The 21,830-nt window shown below is 52.5% G+C and overlaps 1 protein-coding gene and 1 pseudogene across 6 annotated transcripts in view; one reads left to right on the forward strand and one right to left on the reverse strand.

The window, feature by feature from the left end:
• Window positions 1–581: 581 nt before the first annotated feature.
• LOC120856337 lies at window positions 582–1,855 on the reverse strand (annotated as a pseudogene).
• A 12,781-nt stretch (window positions 1,856–14,636) lies between these two features.
• Window positions 14,637–21,830, forward strand: part of WNK2 (WNK lysine deficient protein kinase 2) — a 146,789-nt gene continuing 139,595 nt past the window's right edge. For all 6 annotated transcript variants that reach the window (XR_005721835.1, XM_040245526.1, XM_040245536.1 and 3 more), the window contains exon 1: window positions 14,637–15,308. Coding sequence is in view for 5 of the 6 variants with exons in the window: in XM_040245526.1 (XP_040101460.1) it covers window positions 14,637–15,308 (672 nt within the window). In the remaining variant the exon portion in view is untranslated. The remainder of the gene's footprint in view (window positions 15,309–21,830) is intronic.

Raw genomic sequence — 21,830 nt, forward strand, 5'->3', positions numbered from 1 at the left:
TTCCTCACCTGCATACAGATTTCTCGAGAGGCAGGTCAGGTGGTCTGGTATTCCCATAGACCACTTAGGTATATACAAAAACGTGTACATGATTGTTCATATGGTCAAAACCCAGAAACAACCCAAGTGTACACCATTGGATGATAGATTAAACAAAATGTGGTGTATTCAAACAATGGAATATTAATCAGCTATAGAAGGGTGAAGTGGTGTGCGTGCTACAGTGTGAATAAACCTAGAAAACACGCTGAGTGCAGGAAGCCAGACACAAAAGGTCACATATGTTATGATTCTATTCATATGAAATGTCCTGAATAGGCAGATTCAGAGTCAGATTCATGGTTGTCAGGGTGCGGGGGCCCTGAGTGGGGGCTGATTGCCTGTTGGGTACAGGATCTATTTTTTGTTTTCTTCTTTCCCAAACTTTATTAAAGAAAAAGCAACAGTGGTTGCTTTCTAGAACATAGTCAAATCTCTGGGAGTTTTCCATTGAAAATGTAGCGTTTGCTTCCATATATATGCCAGTGTGTACTAGGTAGGGGAGATGCTAAAATTCTAATTTTAGATGAACTTTCTAATATTCATCTTCCACCCAGTCTGTGATCTGTCTTTAGATCAGCAGTAATCATCTGAACAGTCACTATGGCTGCATTAATTTTTGTCTGCAGCTCTCTGAGCTCTTCTATATGCACCAAGTGCAGAATTTGAGCAGCTTCATTAAGAACCTCAGCTCCTGTGTTAAAACCGAGAATACGCTTGTCTTAAGCAGCAGGCAAGCTCTCTTCTGTTGGGTTTGTGTTAGCAACTGCATGCCATGTTAGGGTTCCTGGACCAAAATGTTAATTGCTTGAAGCACTGCCAGGTAATCACCGTGTTTGACTCTGAAAGGTAGCCTGGGCCAGGACACCTGCCCTAAAATTAGGATTATTTATGGCCAAATTGATCATGGGCTCTGCATTTTTAGTTGTGCTGTCAGCATTTTTTGCATTATCAGTTGCCAAGTAATTGTATTTTTCAGCATTATCTCCATATCCAAGTTTAACAGCTAAACCAAGAATCCAGCCAATTGCTTCTTGTCCATCTAGAATCTTGAAAGAACAGTGAAATCTCTGAGAAACTTTTCAAAGAACTTGGGTTGGTCACTGTCATGGATTACCTCTGTCTTCAGTCTTACAGTGTCTGATTTTCTGGTCTTCAAGGCAAAAATCAAGTTTCTAAATTTTGTTTTATCTGTTCAGTTGAAGAGGTAGGTTGTGGCAGAGAAAGGCCATCATGCTTCCTGCTTCAGCTGGGAGGGCCAGATCTTCTTTGTGACCATGAGAACGTTCTGGATTTAGTGATGATGATTGCCTAAGTCCGTGAATGTGCTAACAATCCCTGAATTGTACACTTTAAAAGGGGGGTTTTATGGCATGCAAATTATGTCTCAATTTTTAAAAAAGGGTTTTCTTGGTCAGAGTGAAATGTGGTGGCTGAGTATTGGTCATGTCCTTGCAACTCTGGCCTCCTCCTATCTTGCCGCCTGGGGGCGGGGAAGGCAGGCAACCTGGGGACGCGGCGGGGGGGTGGGGGTGGGGGTGGGGGTGGAGAGGGGCGGTTTCCAGACAATTTCAGCTCTCTGTCAAATTCATATCCTCATTCATTTCACCCTGTGATTCTGTGATTCTTTCTCTAGGGCACAGTCGGGAGATGTGATGGAAAACTGCAGTGTGGCAGAGAGAAGCACAGCTGGGGGCCAGGCTGTACCGGTGGGCTGGGGGTATTCATCGTCCCCGGGACCCTGCTTGGCTGTCCCAGGGCAGTTGCAGCATAGGAGCTTCAGGTCTGTGGTCCATCTGGGCATCTTGAAGGCCATGTGCTCCCATCCTGAAGAGATGCCAGCAGAGCTGGCTGACACCCCTCAGGTCCTGGAGGGGCTTCCTGTCCCAGCTCGGGGCTAGACCAGATGATGTTGATTTTCTGTGTTATTCACAACATGCATGCATTTAAAAAAGAGTTCCAGAGTTACAAACAGTACCTCAGAGGAGACTAATTTATTTAACTAACAAATAAACACTGTTTTACAATTGGCTCCCCTATTTGCTCAGATGGTAAAGAATCTGCCTCCTGTGCAGGAGACTCCAGTTCAGTCCCTGGGTTGGGAAGATCCCCTGGAGAAGAGGATGACAACCCACTCCAGTATTCTTGCCTGGGAAATCCCATGGACAGAGGAGCCTGTGGGCCACAGTCCATGGGGTCACAGGGAGTTGGACATGACTGAGCGACTTTTTACTTTCAGCTACTATCAGCTGCGAAAAAAACTGCTGAAAGGTACATCCTTGTCATGACTTCAGAATTTTGCCTAGTTGCCTGTGATGACATCTTACCTCTGGCACCTGCGGTGAGGTTAGGGTGAAGTCAGACAGAGGCAGCACCTCCCAACCCTGAGAAACCCAGTGCAGCAGAGTGTTCATCATGAGCTGACCGTGAGCGCGTGCTGAACATCATGGTGTGCTTCTAAAAGTGCAGAGCCAAGAAAAGTACCAGAACAACATAGGGTGTGGGAGCTCCAGGTGTTGGGGAGGCAGGAAAAGCTATCTTCACCTCTATTATTATGGTTTCCATCCTGCAGGTCAACAAGGAAAGCTCAGCTGTTGCTGCCGCTGCTAAGTAGCTTCAGTTGTGTCTGACTCTGTGCGACCCCATAGACGGCAGCCCACCAGGCTTCCCCGTCCCTGGGATTCTCCAGGCAAGAACACTGGAGTGGGTTGTCATTTCCTTCTCCAATGCATGAAAGTGAAAAGTGAAAGTAAAGTTGCTCAGTCATGTCTGACTCTTAGTGACCCCATGGACTGCAGCCTACCAGGCTCCTCTGTCCATGGATTTTCCAGGCAAGAGTACTGGAGTGGGTAGCTCAGAGAGATCAGCAAATCTGTCCAGGGTTTCCCAGATGACCATATGGGGGCAACTTTCTAGTTTATCCTTAGCAGATTGTGATCCTGTCTTTTTGCCTATTTATCTTTCCTCCCTTCCTTCCCTCCTTTCTTCCCCCTTCTCCCTTCCCTCCTTCTCTGTATCCCTACCTTCTTCCCTCCTTCCCTTATTTCCATCCTCCAATCCTTTGAGCAGATTCATTCACTCATGAATGAATGAGCATGAATGAGCATGTTCATTCACTATCTGGCTGTCCTCCTCTCCTTGCAAGTGGAGAAACCAAGGCTGGAGAGAGGCACCACCACCTGCTTAAGGCCACTGAGCCTCCTGGCTGCCTCCATCTGTGTCTGCAGGGCCTCACGCCATTTGTGTTAAATTCTTGTGAAAGAAGATGAGGGTGTGAGGCTACAGGCTTGGTCCTCCCAGGCAAACTACTGACCCTGTCCTTGGGCCCCCGTGAATGAATGCTGGTGCTTTGTGAACAGAGGTACCCGTGCAGCCCTGGGTCATGCTGGCCCTTCCCCAGGTGCCACTCTGAGAACACCCTGGACTCCAGTTAACACTGTCCACCACCCTTGGTCCATGTGGTATGGGGGGCACTGGCCTCTACCATCAGAATCAGGCATGGGCTGCAGGCAAGCGTGGGGACCCCAGGGTCAGGGATCTGGCTGGCAGGGACCAGGCATGCACTAATCGATCAGTCCAACAGCCTCCACCCCAGCTGTGGCACAGGCAAAGTGGGCCCTGGGAATGGAGATGCTGATCCAGCCCAGCATTATCTGGAGAAGGATGGAGAGCTCAGGGCACGTGCCCTCAGCTTCCTAGAGCTGCAGTGACCACTCCTCCTGTGCCCGGGCCTAGGCTGCCCACTGGAAGCACTGCAGATGTGTGCTCTGTCACCCTGACGGTGACCTTGCTGGTTGGCAGATAGGAAACTAAGGCCCAGGGAACGAGCTTATTGCAGTACCCACCCCCCTGCCCCACCCCAGCCTAGGCGTCTCTCCCTCAGGCTGGTGTGGCCTAGGGTGGCCAAGGGGCTGGACTTGAGTCCAAGCCACACTTCTGATGGCCACTGTAGGGGCCTTCATCTTGAGGCCAAAGGCCTTGCTCCCTGGGGAGCCCAGAGGAGTGAGATGGGTCACTTAGCACAGACTCATCTCCAACTGGCTCAGGCCCTGCTGGGGCGAGGGGGCTGCCAGGCTGCGCCGATGGTGGCCCCACGTCAGGCAGGGCTGTGGGCCCCTCAGGGACCTCACCCCTCCGCGGAGGTGACTTCTGAGCCTAGGGCTGACAAAGGAGATGGAACCAGTCACTCAGAAGCTGAGCGAAGGTGGTCTGGAGGTCAGCAGGGCAGGGAGATGTCAGCCTCTATGAGGACAGTTCGAAGGAAAGAAAGCTGGTTTGAACCCATGGGCAGAGGCTGAGCTCACAAGTGACCGGAGACATGGAAATTAAATCCCTGGGGGGGATATAGCGTTTCTCCTAATGCAAAAGTCAATTAATGTGCTCTGTGGGCAAGCCTACAACACTGGTGGGAGTGTAAATTGGTACAACCTCTCCTGTGAACAGTTTGCCAAAATCTGTCACAATTACAAATGCATGAACTTCTGACCAAGCAGCTGGTTCAGGGTTGGCCAAGCAGGTGAGTGCATGGTACAAGCTGTAGGACAGCCATGACTGCCATTTGAAAATACTAGAAAAGCATGAAAACAAAAAATGGAATTCACCCAGATAGAAATAAAAGTGAAAATGAAGGTCACTCAGCCGTGTCCCACCCTTTGCGGCCCCATGGACTATAGAGTCCAAGGAATTCTCCAGGCCAGAATACTGGAGTGGGTAGCTGTTTCCTTCTCCAAGGGGACCTTCCCAACCTGGGGATCAAACCCAGGTCTCCCACATTGCAGGCGAATTCTTTGCCAGGTGAGTCACCGGGGAAGCCCAGATAGAAATAACCACTGCTGATATCTGGTGTATTTTCTTTGAGAGTATTCCTTTATTGGCTGCTTTAACGATTGTTCCTTGAGCTTCCAGAATACATCAAGCTTTCTTGTGCCAGGAATACAGTGTGGAGTGTATCAGTCCACATTGCTGCAGTAACAAATTATCACAAACTCCTTGGTTTAGGATAACAAAGGGTTACCCAGGCCTCCCCTGGAACCTTGTCATTTCCAATCTTTTGGTATATATAGTAACTCTGAGATAAACTACTCTAGTTCTAAATCTCTGCTTTCCTCAGGGTAGATGCCAAAAGTGAATCAGAGTAAGAAATAAGTGTGAGGCTTTTCCAAGCTGCTTTCCTGAAAGGCTGGGACTAACTACTTGCTCACAGCTTGCCTGTCTGCTCCCCTCTGCCAGCACCAGGCCTTATTATTAAACCAGGACTGCTAATCTCCACATGAAGATGCCAGTTTGTTTTACTTGCCTTCTAACAGTTCCTGGTGAGACAAAACTGTGGTTCTATACATTCCGAGACTTTCTGTGCTTGTTGGCATGACTTTCATCCTCTTTTCTTTGGGGGAATTTGGCTTTTTTCTGCTAATACTGAACCCATATTGACTCATGTGAATTTCTGTATATTAATGATAACTCTCCTCGCCCTTTGTATCTGCTGTGAATCTTTTTCCTCAAGGGAATGGCTACCTTTAGATCTTGTTTCTTAATATTTAAAAATTTGATCAATGTTATCTTTCTTTTTTAAATCTCTGATCTCTCCTCCCTGCCCTGCCCCCTTTTGCTTTTGTGTCTGGAAGGCCCCCCTACAACCAATACACACACGCAAACACACACATCCAATAAATGATAACTTAAAGCTCCCTCCAGCAAGAGACAGGGCCTCTTTTGACCCTGGAGGTCTAGTTCTATAGCCTGATCACCACATGCTCTTGGGCAGCTCCCTCTTCTTCTTCTAGCCTTGGTGTCTCCTCCTGTTAAAAGCCCTACTTTGCTCTTGCTGGTGTCTGTGTTGGCCTCTGCTCCTCAGCATCAGAACCAAGGCACCCTGCCCCCTAGCCCTCCTACCACTCACATCCTCACAGAGAGACCAGAACCATGTCAAGCCCCATGCAGCACACTATACCCCACATCCTTACCCCATGGCATCCAGGGCTCAGCTCCTGCCTATCTGTGCCTGTGATGCTGATGTAGAAACCGCCGCAGGGCCTGAAGCTGCCTGCAGTATCCTACTAATGCCAGTTATAGTTCAGGTCTTTATTCAAAGTGGAGTATGATTCTGGCTGTTGGGGCCTGCCCAGTTACCTTGTAAAATGGCAATTCTGTCTCTAAGACCAATAAGTATTGGAGTCACTGCTGTGGTTTATTGATCAGTGACTTCATTCCTGGATGTGTAGTTCACATGAAACCTTATAGAAAAACATGTTGCAGCTCAATGGCCTCAGAGGTTGTGACTCACTCCCTTGGCAGGTGTGTGCAGAGTGTTGAGCCTAGGAGGGTGGCATTAATGTTTAATGAGCACCTACTGTGTGCCAGGTTGTTGAGGACCCTCCCATTCTCCCTTGCATGGTCTGATGAGGTGAGCCATTCAGCAGATGAGCAAATTGAAACCACAAGTGTAAGAAGAATGCATGGGGGTTGGTGCAGACATTCAAAGAGGAGCCATGCCTCCTTCCCCAAGGTCAAGGTCAGGGTGTAAGTGGGATGCTTCCTCCTTATTTTGGAACAAGCCCCCTTCCCACATCCAGTCTTTGGACCAATGGGGGACATGTGCCCAGTCTGGCACGTCAGAACATCACAGCCCTGTCCCCAGGGGTGGTTCAGGGATGAACACGTGACCTCTCAGCTAAAGACATCCATCTCCAAGGCTTTTCCTAGAGCTGTGGAGGGAAACCCTGGGAATGTCAATGTGGAGCTACTGGTGGGCATGGGTGCTCCTCCAGGAAGTCAGACTGTAGGTGAAGCCAACAGAGAAGGAAGCATAGCTGAAAGACAGGCAGGGACTCTTCTTACGATGTGGTCATTTTCCAAAGTGTGCACTAGGCCTGGCCACCAGTGAATCCATTTGGACAGCAGGATGAAAGAGAGTCAGTAGGTCCTCAGCAAGCAAGGGCTGGCATGCGCCAGCATGACTAGTGGGAGAAAGGCCAGAACTCAGGGCCTCACTGGGATGCAACTTCTCTAGAGGGCTCAACAAGGTTTGGTGATAATATATTATATGACCCGGACACCTTTTCATTCTGAATGAACAGGCATTCCCAGGGGCAGGGATTGCAATTTAAACTGGGTCTGCTGGAAAACCCCAAGTCAAGTAGGCCAAGTTTCCAGCCAGTGGAAAAAGCCTCTTCGGCATCACATGGAGAATTATGTGTCTCCCCTGAGAGCTCGTGGGGGCTGATGGGGCCCACTGAATGTAAAGAGGAAACTCTGGGTGGGTGCGACCCCTGTGAAGCATGGCGGCATAGCCCACCTCGGCCACTTGTCAGAACCTGTCCTAGACGGTGGCCTGGCTCTGCTCTGAGGTCTCCAGCCAAGGCCTTGTGGCACCTGGCTCTCCACGCTCCTTCTCTCTGCTCTGTCCAAGTAAGCCTATATGTCTGCCCTCCCTCCTCACTAGCTCTGTGGTCCTAAGCAAATTGCTAAGACATCCAGCCTCCACGTCCCCCTGGGGAAGTGGGGATTCAGTGGCTCTCTTGAATCAGGGGCCATTTTTCTCTGTCAGGTCCCACCAGCAAGGAGACAGGTGGCAAGGTAGGAGGTGGTCAGAGTCCAGGATGGCTACCACGTTTCAGACCTACTGGCCTGCTAGAAGCCCTGGGGATTCACTTAGTGATTCTGTCACAACCCCAGGAACTGGGTGCTGCCACCACCCTGTGACTAATCAGGAAACTGGAGTTCAGAGACATTAATTAATGAATTGCAGTTCATGGCCAACAGATGGTGCCAGGATTCGAATCAGATCCAGGCTTCCAGACCTTTGCTGAATCAGTGCGCCCCCTTTTCCAAAGACATGGGCCACACATTAAGTGAAGCTGCCTCTTGTCCAAAGTGCAGAAAAACACACAAAAGCAAAACCATCTACTGCTGACATTTTGGTGTGTTCTCTTCTGGTTTTTCTCCAGTACATTGTCACTTCAAATTATCTCTAATCACTTCCTGCCTCATTATAAAACTCCAAGAGCATTTAAATGGCTTCGTCATGTTTGATTATGTCAGAATAGCACAGTTTACTGAGCCATTTTCCAATTGCTGAAAATTTGCATTATCCCTAATCCTTATTATAAATAACCCTTCAGTGAACATCTTTATGCACCACTATCTGCATAGCTGGTCACTTCATTTGCATAAATTCCCCAAAAGGGAATTACTGACTTAAAGGGTGTAAACATTTTTTTACATTCTTGCTCCAACTATGAATTGCTTTCCAGGAAGCTTGTGCTAGCCTGCTCAGTGGATCCATTTGGGCAATAGGATAAGAGAGGCAGTGGGGCCATGGTAAGCAAGGGCTGGCATGAGCCATCAGGACTAATAGAACACAGCCCAGAATTTGGGGCCTTAACTGGGATTTGGCATCCCAAATCCCAGGCAGAGGGCAGTAGATAGATGTGGTTGGGGTCAAGCTAGAGTTGAGGGAGGGTCAGCTCAGTCAGTAAAGAATCTGACTGCAATGCAGGAGACCAGAATTTGATCCCTGGGTCAGGAAGATCCCCTGAGAAGGAAATGGTAATCCATTCCAGTATTCTTGCCTGGAAAAATCCCAGGGATAGTGGAGCCTGGCAGGCTACAGTCCATAGGGTTGCAAGTGTTGGACATGATTTAGTGACTAAACCACCACCTCTCACTCCTCAGCCCGCCCATTAAGACAGATCCCCCAAGAGTTGAGAGTTGAGGAGAGAGCTGAGGCTGAGACTGGGCAGAGCATCCATTCAATCCTAGGGCTTAGATACCAGGTGTTGACAGGCTGATTGAGCACACTGAGGACTCTGCTCCCACTGAAACCCAGACAGCAGTGCATACTCCGAGTATGGACAGAAGGAGGCTGTGGAGCTTGGATGGGTGGCCACCTCAGGGGATGCTCAGCCTCGGGGACTGGGAGTGTGGAAGGGGGCTCTGCTGTGCTCTGGCTGCTCCCTAGGAGAGGAGTGGAGCCATGTGACCGGCTCTGGGGACCAAAAGAAGTCTGATGGAGAGTACTGTTTACCCCCTGTTCAGTGGATGGGGACAGGAGCTCCTTTCAATCTGCTGCTGCCAGCAGTTCCTCTGACAATGCCTTTCTGAAGCCGCTGGAGGCTGGGAGAGATGGAGCACAGATTCCCAGCCCCAGTGCTGTATGGGGTGGAGCTGGAGGTGGGATGGATCATGGGCATGTGACGAAGAGCCAGCAGAGTTAGAGCTCCAGGGGCCACATGGGCAGAGGTGTTAAGAGAGGATGCGAGAGAGCTGGCGTGATGAGGCATGTACCAGCTTGCCGAAGACCAGCCCCTCGAACTAGCAAAAAGTCAACGGGGAGGGACTAGCCACAAAGTTCTGAAAAGGGTAGAAGGCAGCAGTTTCAGGCTGAGAGGCAGCTCACAGTGAGGTGTGAGCTGGTTCACCTCCAGGTCAACTGCCGGCAATCAACAAACTAAGGCAAGACTCTGCCTCTCTTGTGCTTCCCATCTGATAACAGGGCCCTCTAGGACAGTGTGGGGCAAGACAAGAGAACTCTTGCAAACTTAGCTCAGCACTAGGGATCATCATCATTATCATTATTTCAGCAGCATGACTTACTTTAGGCCCCACCACCCACTGGGCTCAGTGACTCACCCCTATTTTTGATGGCTATCGGGTACTCTATTCATGCTATGGCAGAAAGTGAAGAGGAACTAAAGAGCCTCTTGATGAGAGTGGAAAAGAAGAGTGAAAAAGCTGGCTTAAAACTCAACATTCAAAAAACTAAGATCATGGCATCTGGTCCCGTCACTTCATGGCAAACAGATGGGGAAAAATGGAAACAGTGACAGACTTTGTTTTCTTGGGCTCCAAAATCACTGTGGATGGTGACTGAAGCCATGAGAGTAGAAGATGCTTGCTTCTTGGGAGGAAAGCTATGACAAACCTAGGGAATGTATTAAAAAGCAAAGACATCATTTTGCCAACAAAGGTCCATATAGTCAAAGCTATGGTTTTTCCAGTAGTCAAGTACAGATGTGAGAGTTAGACCATAAAGAAGACTGAGCATGGAGGAATTGATGCTTTCAAACTGTGGTGCTGGAGAAGAAACTCTTGAGAACCCCTTGGACTGCAAGGAGATCAAACCAGTCAATCCTAAAGGAAATCAACCCTGAATATTCATTGGAAGGACTGAAGCTGAAGCTCTAATACTTTGGCCACCTGATGCAAAGAACTGACTCATTAGAAAAGACTCTGAAGCTGCGAAAGATTGAAGGCAAAAGGAGAAGAGGGCAGCAGAGGATAAGGTGGTTGGATGGCATCACTGACTCGATGGACATGAGTTTGAGCAAATTCAGGGAGATAGTGAAGGACAGGGAAGCCTGGCACACTGCAGTTCATGGGGTCACAAAAAGCCAAACATGACTCAGCAACTGAACAACAACAATGTTACTCAAGACCCCTGGTTCAAATTCCTGGGGCTTTAGGAGAGATGAAAACATGGAAAATAGCCTGTGTTTTCTTCTGCCCATTTCCCTATTTCATGATCCATGCAGGTCTCTAGAGCCATGAGGACCCCCTCTTTACAAACCAAAGTCAATCCTGCTCTGAGACACGAAAAGAGTGCTCATTCAGTGGGTCTCAGGTGGTGGACACAAGCATCATCTCTTTTGTGCAACCAGGAGTTGTGCCACACTCCATCTATTTCCACCAGAGACAGAGAATGAAGGGCAGGCTGTGACCAAGGATGATGGTTGGGGTGAATGCACTGCTTCAGCTCCGGAATTTACCATGACTCCTGCCGAGGGTGAAGGCTGGTCTGAAAGTGTGCAGGTTCCTTCTGTGCCCACCTAGTAGTGCCCACTGAGACTGATCTGCACACAGCTCAGGCCACTGAATGGGTAGGAATGATCATTGAATGGTCTTAGCTGTTCTTCTTGAGACTCAATCACAAAATGGAAATAAATTGTTTCTAAACGTTGAATTCATTAAAAAAAAAAAAACAAGCCTGGGGTCAGGAACTGAGCTGTGCAGTTTGGGGGTGGTCCCTGATGGGAGACTGAGGGCTAACAGAATCTCCCACACCTGGAGGCAGGCTCACTTCACAGCAGGGTGATAGGGAGAGGATTTCAAACACTTGCACATTCAGGATATCTGAGGGCTAAAGCTGTGTTCTCTGGACTGAACCAACAAGGATATATAATGTAGCATCTGGTAGGAGCCAAGCTGAGTAAAGTTAAATAAATTTAAGTCACTCACTGCATAGGGGAAAAAGGTTTGAATCGTTATTCAGTTATTTGATGCAAGCCTGATGAGCATCTTCTGAGTGGACAGCTGCATATGGAAAGACGTGCCTGCCTCGGGTGGTGCAGTGGAAGTCACACTTGTTGTTGTTCAGTTGCCAAGTTGTGTCTGACTCTCTGTGACCCCATGAACTGTAGGACACCAGGCTTCCCTTCCCTTCCGAGAGTTGGTAATAGACAGGGAAGCCTGGCGGGCTGCAGTCCATGGCAAAGACTCGGATATGACCGAGAGACTGAACTGAACTGAACTGAACTGAGGCTTCCCTGTCCTTCACTATCTCCCTGAGTTTGCTCAGATTCATGTCCGTTGAGTCAGTGGTGCCATCTGCATCTGTATATGCTGAATGGAAGAAGCCAGTCACAGACTGCTGTCGTGTGATTCCATTTCTATGTGATGGTGCTGTTATTTAGTTGCTAAGTCATGTCTGACTTTTTGCAGCCCCATGGACTGTAGCCCATCAAGTTTCTCTCTCCATGGGATCTTCCAGGCAAGAACACTGCAGTGGGTTGCCATTTCCATCTCCAAGGGATCTTCCTGATCCAGGGACAGAACTTGCATCTCTGGCATTGGCAGGCAGATTCTTTACCACTGAGCCACTGGGAAAGCTCATATGTGATGTTATAAATTAGCAAATCTATAGAGATAGAAAGTAGATCACTGCTAGCCTGGGACTGAGAAAGGGGTAATGTGGAGTGCTAATGGGCATGGGTTTCTTTTGGAGGTGATAAAAAGGTTCTGTAATTAGATGGTGGTGATGGTCACACAACTCTGTGAATATAGTAAAAATCACTGACTTGTGTACTCTAAAAGAGTGAATTTCATGGTAACTAGATTATATCCTAATAAAGTTGTTATTTAAAAAATCAACACATATTTTCAAACTTGGGAGTAAAAGAAATGTTATATCATCTTATTATAAAAGAAGAAAACAATGCATTATAGAACTGCTTGGTCCCCACTGGATGGGGAGACTTCCCCAAGGAGCCAGAGCTCCAGGTGCCCCACCATTTGCCTTCAGTTGCAGGAGCCTCCAGGGCCTTGGAGCTCAAGCCTGGGAGTCCCATATGCCCCGACTCCATCTCCCTGTCCCAGCATTCTTCAGTCCCTGAGAAGTCTGCCCTGCCCCCATCACCCCAACTCTGCTCTCCTGACACAGTCCCCTCATTTGCCCCATCCCCTTATGGGACCTGGCTCTCCACTATTTCACCTGTGCCTGGGGCGGACCCCACATAGTCATCAAGTGAGGGACTACCTCCCCATGCAGTAGCCTGTGGGGGGCACTCAGGGAAGTGGCCTGGCTGCACTGGGTCTGACCACTAGACTGACCCCAGGCTGTCTGAGCCCACTTAAAGGCAGGCCCACCCTCAAAAGTACCTCTTCTTTAAAAAATATAAATTTATTTATTTTAATTGGAGGTTAATTACTTTACAGTATTGTATTGGTTTTGCCATACATCAACATGAATCCACCACAGGTATACACGTGTTCCCCATCCTGAACCCCGCTCCTTCCTCCCTCCCCGTGCCATCCCTCTGGGTCATCTCAGTGCACCTTGACTGGGCTCCCTGGGGGCAAGGCCAGACCTTGACCTTCCTATCAGTGGGCTGTGCTGGGAACTGGTTGGAGCAGAGGCAGAGGGTAGGCCTTGTCTCCATTCCTCCCATTCTGTAAGCATTTGTTGAATACCAGCTGTGACTAACCATTATGTTCATCTCATGGATGAGCAAACTGCAACTTGTCCACTAGCTGCTTAGCTGTGTACTCATGGGTCATGGGTCAGCAGAGAGAGTGAGCTCCCTGTCACGAGAGTCAGGCAAGCAGGGCTGCCCAAAAGTACCCCTAAGGTCTCAGAAAGCAAGCACAGAGCACCCGGTCAGGGACAGGTTCTCTTCGATCCCCCAGCATTTAGGTTGCACCTTCGATGTGTGGGGATACTTGCTGCCATATTATGTACATCTGCCAGGTGTGGGTGGGCAGTGGTCTGCCAGTGATGACATGAATTGCCTGTCCTCTCCTCCATCACCGGGCAGGCATGATGCCCACATGCCACCAGCATGTCCTAGGGAGCACGGAGGAAGCCAGACTGACTTGCACGCGTCTGTCTGAAACATGCTTAGCTTCATCCCTTGATAGGCCTAGGCTCGTCCGTCATGGACAGGCTTGAAAAGGATGGGCTTGTAATTTAGGATGTCTTCCTGGACTGATTGAATCTTGATGAAATCGGCAGCCTTTCCAAAAGGCGGACAAACTAGGATGGTCAAGCCATTTTTGCAGGGGGTATAACAAACCACTCGCGGCCAGCAGTCCGGTGGGGCATTCCAAAGATCCTCAGAGGCCAGCAGTGCCCCCTGGAGGGAGAACAAGAGGGCTGCAGTGGGCCTGCGCGGCCCCGGGGGCTGGCCTGCAGGTGGCCGCGCGCGCCCGAGGACAGGTGGGCGTGCCAGGCCCCGCCCCGCCGCGCCGGCCGGGGGCGGGCAGCCGAATGCCCCGCCCTCCTCGCGCGCCGGGTCGGATCCCGTGCAGGAGCGCAGCCGCGCGGAGCCGGAGCAGCACGCGGGAGCGCGGCCCCGGCGCCGGCCGGCCAGAGGGAGTATCGTCGCGCCCTGGTGCGGAGGGTGACCCGGGCCTGGAGCGCGGACCCGGGCCCTGAGAGCTACCCAGACCGAGCGCGGATCACGGGCCTGAGAGCGGCCTCGCTCGACCCTGCTGCCGGGCCGCGGGCATGGACGGCGCCCGTTTGCCCTGTGAGTGCAGAGCCCCCCGCCCGCTGCCTTTGTGTGCGCGCCGCGTCGCCGCAGCCCCCTCCCCGCGCGCCCCTCCTGCGCCCCGGGCCGCGTCCTTTGTGGAGCCGCCGCCTGGCCAGTACCTCCTTCTTCCCCAATCTTCTTCACCCCTCCCCGGCCCAGGGTTGAGCAGGGCACGGCGCCCCCACTCCCCCAGCCCCGGCCTCCCGGTCCGGTCTTCACCATCTCCACCTCCCAGGGACATCCCAATAGGCCCCTTTCCCCGCGATTGGGCAGGGCACAGGTGTGCTCTCCTCGGCCTCCTGGTCCCCTCTGCAGCCTTTCCGGTCCCCCGTGAGACAGCCCTGCAGGGCTCCTCCGCGGCCCAGGCCTGAGCAGGGCACGGCCCCCTCCCACCCAACCCGGCCTGCGGGTCGGGTCTGCAGCCACTCCCCACGGACAGCTCGGCAGGTCTCCTTCCGCGGCCAGGGAGGGCAGGGTGCGGACTCCGGGGCGGTGCTGTTTCATCCCGCGGCCCGGGCAGGTGCGGCGAGGCCAGCACTCACACGGCCCTGTGTGTCCTTGCCCGCAGAGATGGACGACGATGGCGGCCGCCGAAACGCCCCGGGCGCACTGATGGAGGCCGGGCGCGGTGCGGGGCCCGCGGGCATGGCGGAGCCCGCGGCAGCGCCGCGGGTGCGGGCGGCGCGGCCGGGGCCCCAGCGCTTCCTGCGGCGCAGCGTGGTGGAGTCTGATCAGGAGGAGCCGCCGGGCCTGGAGGCTGCCGAGGCGCCGGGCGCGCAGCCCCCGCAGCCGCTGCAGCGCAGGGTGCTGCTGCTATGCAAGACGCGCCGCCTCATCGCCGAGCGCGCCCGAGGTCGCCCGGCCGCCCCAGCGCCTGCCGCGCCTGCTGCGCCGCCGAGCAACCTTGCCGACCCCGGCCTGGAGCCGGCGGGAGCGCAGGAACCCGGCCCGGACCCCGCGCCCGCTCCCGTGCCCGCCCCCGACGGCGGTCCCCGTGAGGAGACAGCGGCCACGAGGAAGGAGGACGCGGGGGCTCCCGAGGCCAGGCCGGAGCTCGGGCGCGCACGCCGGGAGGAGCCCGAGGAGGAGCAAGACGACGAGGACGACCTGAAGGCTGTGGCCACCTCCCTGGATGGCCGGTTCCTCAAGTTTGACATTGAGCTTGGCCGCGGCTCTTTCAAGACGGTCTATAAGGGGCTGGATACGGAGACCTGGGTGGAGGTAGCCTGGTGCGAGCTGCAGGTGAGGGATGCGCTGGCCGCAGGTGGGTGGTGGGTGAGTGCAGTTCCGGCATGGCGCCATGCCTGGCTTAAGCCAACCCTGGCGGCGGCTGTCTGTCTGTCACCCTCTGTGTGGGTGGTTGGTTGTGCTGGCGGTCTGTGTGGTGAAGGTTTGGGTGATGGAGGTCGGACCTCCCAGTGAGTGGTGTGTGACTGTGGCACGATGTGAGCCCATGATGAAGAGTGGGCACTTGGAGGGCGTGTCTTCCAGTGTGTGTTAGTGCTGCTCTTCTGGGCTGTACTGACGCAGGCAGTGGGTGTGGGGGCTTCAGAGCCCTGTGTCCAGGTGGTCACAGGGTGGTTTGGGGGCCTCTCAGCTGCTCATAAATGAACACCGTCCTGTATCTTGCAGAGTGTAGACGCCCTAGTTGGGGATATCTGAGGGGCTTCCTTTGACCTGGGGTCTGTCTACAGTGAGGCCTGGGGGACAAAACTTGGAGGTTAGTTCACGATGTGGATGTGTGAGAAGTCCTAAAGTCAAGTCATGCAAAATGCAGGTGGGGTTTGGTTTGGTTTTGTTTTGTTTTTGTGGATATAAAGGCTCTGGACATGCATTTTTCATAACCTTGCCCTCCTGTTGGCTGTGTCAGCCCCAGCCCTAGAAGATTATATAAATGGTAACTCAAGCTGCCCTGGGCCAGTCCTGGAAGCTGGGGCAGCGCCTGTCACAGTGGGTGTTTATGGGCCCTCCCTTGTTTGGGGGAACAGCTGTCAGGCACTGGGCTGGCCTATGCGAGAGTTGGCCGTGCGGGTGTAAGCCTACCTCCGCACCCTGTAAAGTTATAATAGCTGGGCCTGCCAGTCCTGACGCAGGCTGCCTGCCACACTGCAGGCAGCTTTCCTTTTTGGCTCAGAAATGGGATTTGGTTGCTTTGTCCTCTGGGCCCCTGCAGGGTGGCGTGTGTGTGTGTGTGTGTGTGTGTGTGTGTGTGTGTGTGTGTGTGTGTGTAGCTGGCTAATGTGTCCAGTGTCCACCTGTCTTCAGCCTTTCTCCTGACACAAAGAGCTCTGGAGCCTACCCTTCCCCACAGCTCCTTGGTTCTTCTGTGGAAATACAGCCAGTGGTGTTCTATTGAGGCCCTCTCCCTCGTGGCTGCAGGTTCTGGGCCCTGCTGAGGGCTGGCCTCAGTGGTCTGTGGTCTGGGGCCCTCGAGATGGTGTGCCGGGATGGCACAGTCATGGGCTGGGCATCACTGCTGTGTGTGAAGACACAGGAGAGAGGGGACCTGGAAAGGGAAGATGGGAGAGGAAAAAGGACTCCTGATTTTAGAGTGCGGTCATGTGCCTTCCCTCCCTCCCTCCTTACGCTTGCCAAGTGGCCTCGTGTGGTGCTCCAGGCACCCACTGGTGCTCTGCCACGGAATGCCTCTGCAGGGTAGAGGACAGGAGTGGGGTGCTGCAGCAGGCAGGAGCTGAGTTAGACCTCAGCAGCAAAGCCCAGCTGATCTCGTTGAGGCGCTGCAGGCTCATGTGACCCTTGGAGGAGGTTGTTAGTTCCCATTCCCTTTAAGGCAAGACAAGCTGTTCTGCCTCTGGGTCCCTGAGCAGAGCGGCACCAGAGTGTAGCTATACAGGAGGCCTTTCCTCCTGTCCTCTTGGTGGGAGTGGGAAGGTGGGAGATTTGGCTTCTACTCTGTCTGGTTTTGCTTCTTCTACAGTAATTACTGGGGGCCCCATGCCAGCCAGAAAACTGTTCCTGTATCTCTGCTAACAAGACGGCTGATGGTGCAGCATTTGGGTTCAGCTGCTTTCTGCTGGGCGGGTCTGAGAGGGTTTTACACCAAATGGGGCTGGGACCCAGCTTAGGGCAGCAGCCAGGCGTCTGCTGTGTGTACTCTCCTCTTTACTAAACAGGAGGCTGCTGTCTCCCCCATTTGGTTGTTGAGCGCCCACCAAGGTCACCTGTGAGGATTCAGATGATAGAAGGGATGGCAGCGTTGTGGGAAGAGGCCACCAGCCGTCCTTAGGAGAGGAGAGAAGGGTGGAGGGCAAGGTGCCGAGTCAGTCCTCTTAGATCACCAAGCACCGGGCAGGGTGACAAGTGGCCTGCTGGCTTTGTATGTGGGGAAGGGGTTTCCGAGTGCACAGGGTGGAGACGTTCATCTTCCACCCAGCACCCAGAATTCCTCGGCATCATGGCTCCGGGGAGGGTGGGTTGCCGGGAGCATTGCCTTCAGGTCGGGGTGCTTTGCAGGATTCCTCCTGCTCTCCAACCCTCCCTTCCCCAGTCCCCATAGGCTCCTCAGCAGGCAGCTTTGGAATGCCCTGGAAATCAACCCTCAAAAGTCTGCTTCCTCCTCTCAACCTTGGGGTCATGGGAGATGTTGGCACCTGCCTGCCTCCCCCAGAACTGAGACAGTGTCACCTATTCGATTTTTCCAGAATTCCCTGCCAAGGGAAGGAAAGGCTGCATTTTTGCACCTAATAAGTCTGGCTTGGAGGATGTAAGATCCCCATGACTTCCAGTTTCCTTCTAGAATTTAGTTTTGACAGAGCTTTGCGGAAAGAGCAATATGTGTTCACGTCACAGTGAAGCGCAATGATGTGTTTTTACCTCCTGAATTCTCCAGACATTCAGAACTGATACAGATTTTGAGGGGGAAGCCATTTTAAAGTATTACCTCCCCTTCTGTTTTATTTTGAATGAACGTGTGTTTCTGGCACCAGGACATGTTACAGTAGCAACAGGGACCTAGAACCCCTGACTTTTAACTCACGTTTCCCACGTCTGTGTGGCCAGCTCTGGCCCTTCTCAGACCCCATCCTGTCAGACAGTGCATGGGATAGCTGGGGCTTCTGGTTGACTCTGGGTTGCCATGGAAGGATAGGCGTGGATCACTGACATGCTCCCAGGTGACCCAGGCACCCTCTTTGACCTGCTGATGCCGCCGAGGCATGGGCGGGGCCTCGGAGCAGAGAAAATGCAGCCAGCCCAGATCCCGGCCAGTGTCCAGAAGCCTCGTGGGAGATGGCCTGTTGGCCTTTCTTGGACCACCTGCTTAAGCCTCTTTCTCGAGAACTTGGAAGGAACCTTGGTTTTCAGCCCCCTTGGTCAGTACTGCCCCTCCCGTCAGCAGGCCCCTGCATCCAGGGAGACAGGTCTCAGGTGCCGTGTGCTTCCTCCTCCGCACAGAAAGCTGCTGTTACAGGGTTGGGCACTGCCTCCGGGGGATTCCACCTGGAGCTCATGTTTCCTGCGCTTGTTCCTGGCCTGTGCCAGTGCGGGAGACATTTTGCCTCATGGAGGTGTCAGCTCTTGACCTTTCTGGAGTAGGGCTTTGAGGGCCATGGGAGCCCTAAAGAGATACCATAGGGTCTGAGTCCCCATCAGCCAGGGACGGGTGCCTGGTCCCTCAGGTGTCATCATGAAGCTGTCCTGCTGGTTGTTACTGCCCAGAGGTGACTGTACCCCCATGGGCTGGTGATGGCCTGGACTCCAGGCCCGGGAGTCGTGAGGACCGCAGGACCTACTGACATCTCCTTCCTGTGGACGTGGAGGACTCGTGTTCCCAACCCACCCACTCCAGCCAGACCTCTGTCCCATTCGCCTCCCTGCGCCCTGGATGTGGATAATGCTTCTAGGGGTCTGTCGGGTGCAGCCATTTGAGCATACTGGTTCCCTTACTGTCCTCAAAGGGTGACCAGGTCTTCCTGCCGTTGGTGTGGCCTGGAACCTCTCCCATGGCTGTACTGGGTGCTGAACTCATACTCTGATCATACAAGCGTACCGTCATCTTTCATGGACAGACCAGGCACATGTCCTGCTGTGCTGGGCAACCTCAGGCCTGGGATTGAGAGGTGTTCCCTGTGGCCTCCAAAGCAGACTCAGGTGCTGCCTCATCTGCTTTCAGAGGAGCCACAAGCAGCCGGATCCGGCTGACATGGGGAGTCAAGGGGATGTGCAGAGGAGATGGCGCTTGCTTGCTGTAGTAGGATGCTTGGGTGCTGTGCTTAGTCCCTCAGTTGTGTCCGACATCTTGTGACCCCATGGACTGTAAGGCTCCTCTGTCCATGGGGGTTCTCCAGGCAAAAATACTGGGAAGCCATGCCCTTTTCCAAGTGATCTTCCCAGGCCAGGGATTGAACCCAGGTCTCCTTCATTGCAGGCGGATTCTTTACTGTCTGAGCCACCAGGGGTGCTTAGAAAGGGCTCAGCTCAATTTGATTGGCAGTCACTGTACTTTTTTATTTTTATTAAGAAAGAAATCTTTTAAGAGCTTAATTTTGTTGCGAGAGGTGTAATTTGAAAGCAGCTGGGTGTCGGCACTGAATTTGCTTTCTCAAATGATGTTCCGTGTGCCACCTTGACCACAGTTCTGGTCTGGTTGGTGAGAAAGGTGGGTGCCAGTTGCCTGAGAAGCCTGTGGAATGCACTGGGGAGGGGCCCACCAGTGCTGAAGTGTCCATGTCCAGAACCCAGAGGGGCCTCCCGTGTCCCCAGGCTTGGTTGGGGGTGTGGTCAGAGTGTGGTCAGCAGTGATGGACAAGCAGCCTGAACTGTGGGTCACCACTGTGGGCACATTGGGCATTGTGGCTCGAAGAAGCTGCTTCTCTGGCCAAGTATGTGTGTCCCAAGGTGTTCTCAGGGCTCTGGCATGTACCAGGCTGAGTGTTTCAGGCCTGAATTGCCCAGTGACTTGGAGCCCAGAGGGAGGATCCTCAGACTGTCTAATTTGAGTGGAGGGGTAGTGGGCATTTCTCCATCGCCTGTGCCATTTCAGGTGGTAGCTGGGGTGTAAGTCTGAGGTGGGTGAAGCTTTGCTGGTGGACTGTTACGGTAGCTGGAATAGGATGGTGGCAAGAGAAAGAATTGCTGAGAGGAGGGTAGAGAGTGGATGTTCAAGAGGGTTCCCAATGCTGGGTCTTGTGTCTGGGCTCAGCAGTGCAGGATGGTGTGGTTATTGGTTCAGCTGGCATTTTTTGAGCACATGAGCTGGTTCCAGCCCTGGGATACTACTGTGAACAGGAGCATCTTGATGGGAGAGCCAAGTTCTCTCAGAGGAGGGGGTGTTTGCGAGAAGAATGCAGGAGGCAAGAGAGTGTGTCTGTTTAGAGACTGTCCTGTGGCCCTGGGCTGGCTGGCCTTGTTGGGTGCCTGCCACTCACCTTTCAGAATGGCTGACTCTAGTAGCCCTCTGCCTGGCTGTAGGCATCTCTTGGGGTTGTTGGCTTGGGTTGGAGCTGGATGATGCCGGAGGTGACACCACAGAGCTCCAGGTCACCACTTTGAAGCAGGAGAATTTGACCCAGTCCTGCAGGGGTTTGGGCCATGGGCTTGGATCTCCTTCTGCCTTGGCTGAATGGTGAGATTGGTGCTGGCATCTGCCTGAGGTGGTAGGAAGGCAGGGCACACTGTGTGAACCCACTCTGGGAGAAAGGTACCCTGCTGCATTTGGGTCCCAGCCCCATAGCTTCCCAGTGGAGAGGCCATAGAGAGGGCACCTGCCTCTTTGTGCAATGAAGATAGTGCTAGCCAACCCTCACAGGGCTATGGGGAGTGTGGAGAAGTACATTCAGCACTGAACGTAGAGCAGGCACTCTTCTCACCCCATTTGAAGTCTCTCAGTCTGACTCTTTGCAACCTCATAGACTGTAGCCTACCAGGCTCCTCGGTCCGTGGGATTTTCCAGGCAAGAATACTGGAGTGGGTTGCCATTTCCTTCTCCAGGGGATCTTCCCGACCCAGGGTTCAAACCCAGGTCTCCCGCATTGTAGCCAGATGTTTTGCCATCTGAGCTACCTTTGGACCCACACGTGTTGGTCTAAACAGTTTTAAGAAGCTGAGCTTGAGGTGGAGAGCAAGCTGTATCTGGAGGAGCAGGGAGGCCTGCCTGAGGCTGGAGGGCCTGTGCCTCTGCCTGAACACCTGGCTGCTGCCGCCTTATCATCTGAGCTGCAGATAAGGAAAGGGTGTGAACGAAGCAGCTGCACTCTCCCAGAAGCAGATTAGAATCTGCTTCTGGGCACAGACAATGCAGGAGCTGTGTTTTGGGTGGAGAGGCTCCCTTGGTGAGGATGCCGAAGCCCAGTCTGTCTGAGGTTGGCAGCCTGAGTCAGCTGTGGGTTTTCATCCTTCAAATAGTTTTCAAATCCAGATCTGCTCCTGACTTAAATTCTAAGATTTTCTGGAATACTTGATCACTGCCTTCGATTTATGTCAGCATTCTCTAAGTAAATGTTAAAGTTTTTAAAAAAGAATTGAATAAAAGAGGCAGTGTGGTATAGAGAAATAGATCATTGAAACAAAATAGAGAGCCCAGAAAGAAATGCAAATAAATATATGACCTGACCTTTGACAAAGGAGCAAAGGCAACACAATGGAGAAAAATGGGTCATTTCAACAAACAGTGCTGGAACAACTGGACATCCACATGCAAAAAAAAAGGAATCTTGTACCCAGACTCTATACCTTTCAAAAAAGTTCACTCACAATGGCTCATAGACTTAAATCTAAAACACAGAACTATAAATCTCCTGGAGGATC

Source organism: Oryx dammah, unplaced genomic scaffold (assembly GCF_014754425.2).
Source record: "Oryx dammah isolate SB20612 unplaced genomic scaffold, SCBI_Odam_1.1 HiC_scaffold_1, whole genome shotgun sequence".
Classification (NCBI taxonomy): Eukaryota; Metazoa; Chordata; class Mammalia; order Artiodactyla; family Bovidae; genus Oryx; species Oryx dammah.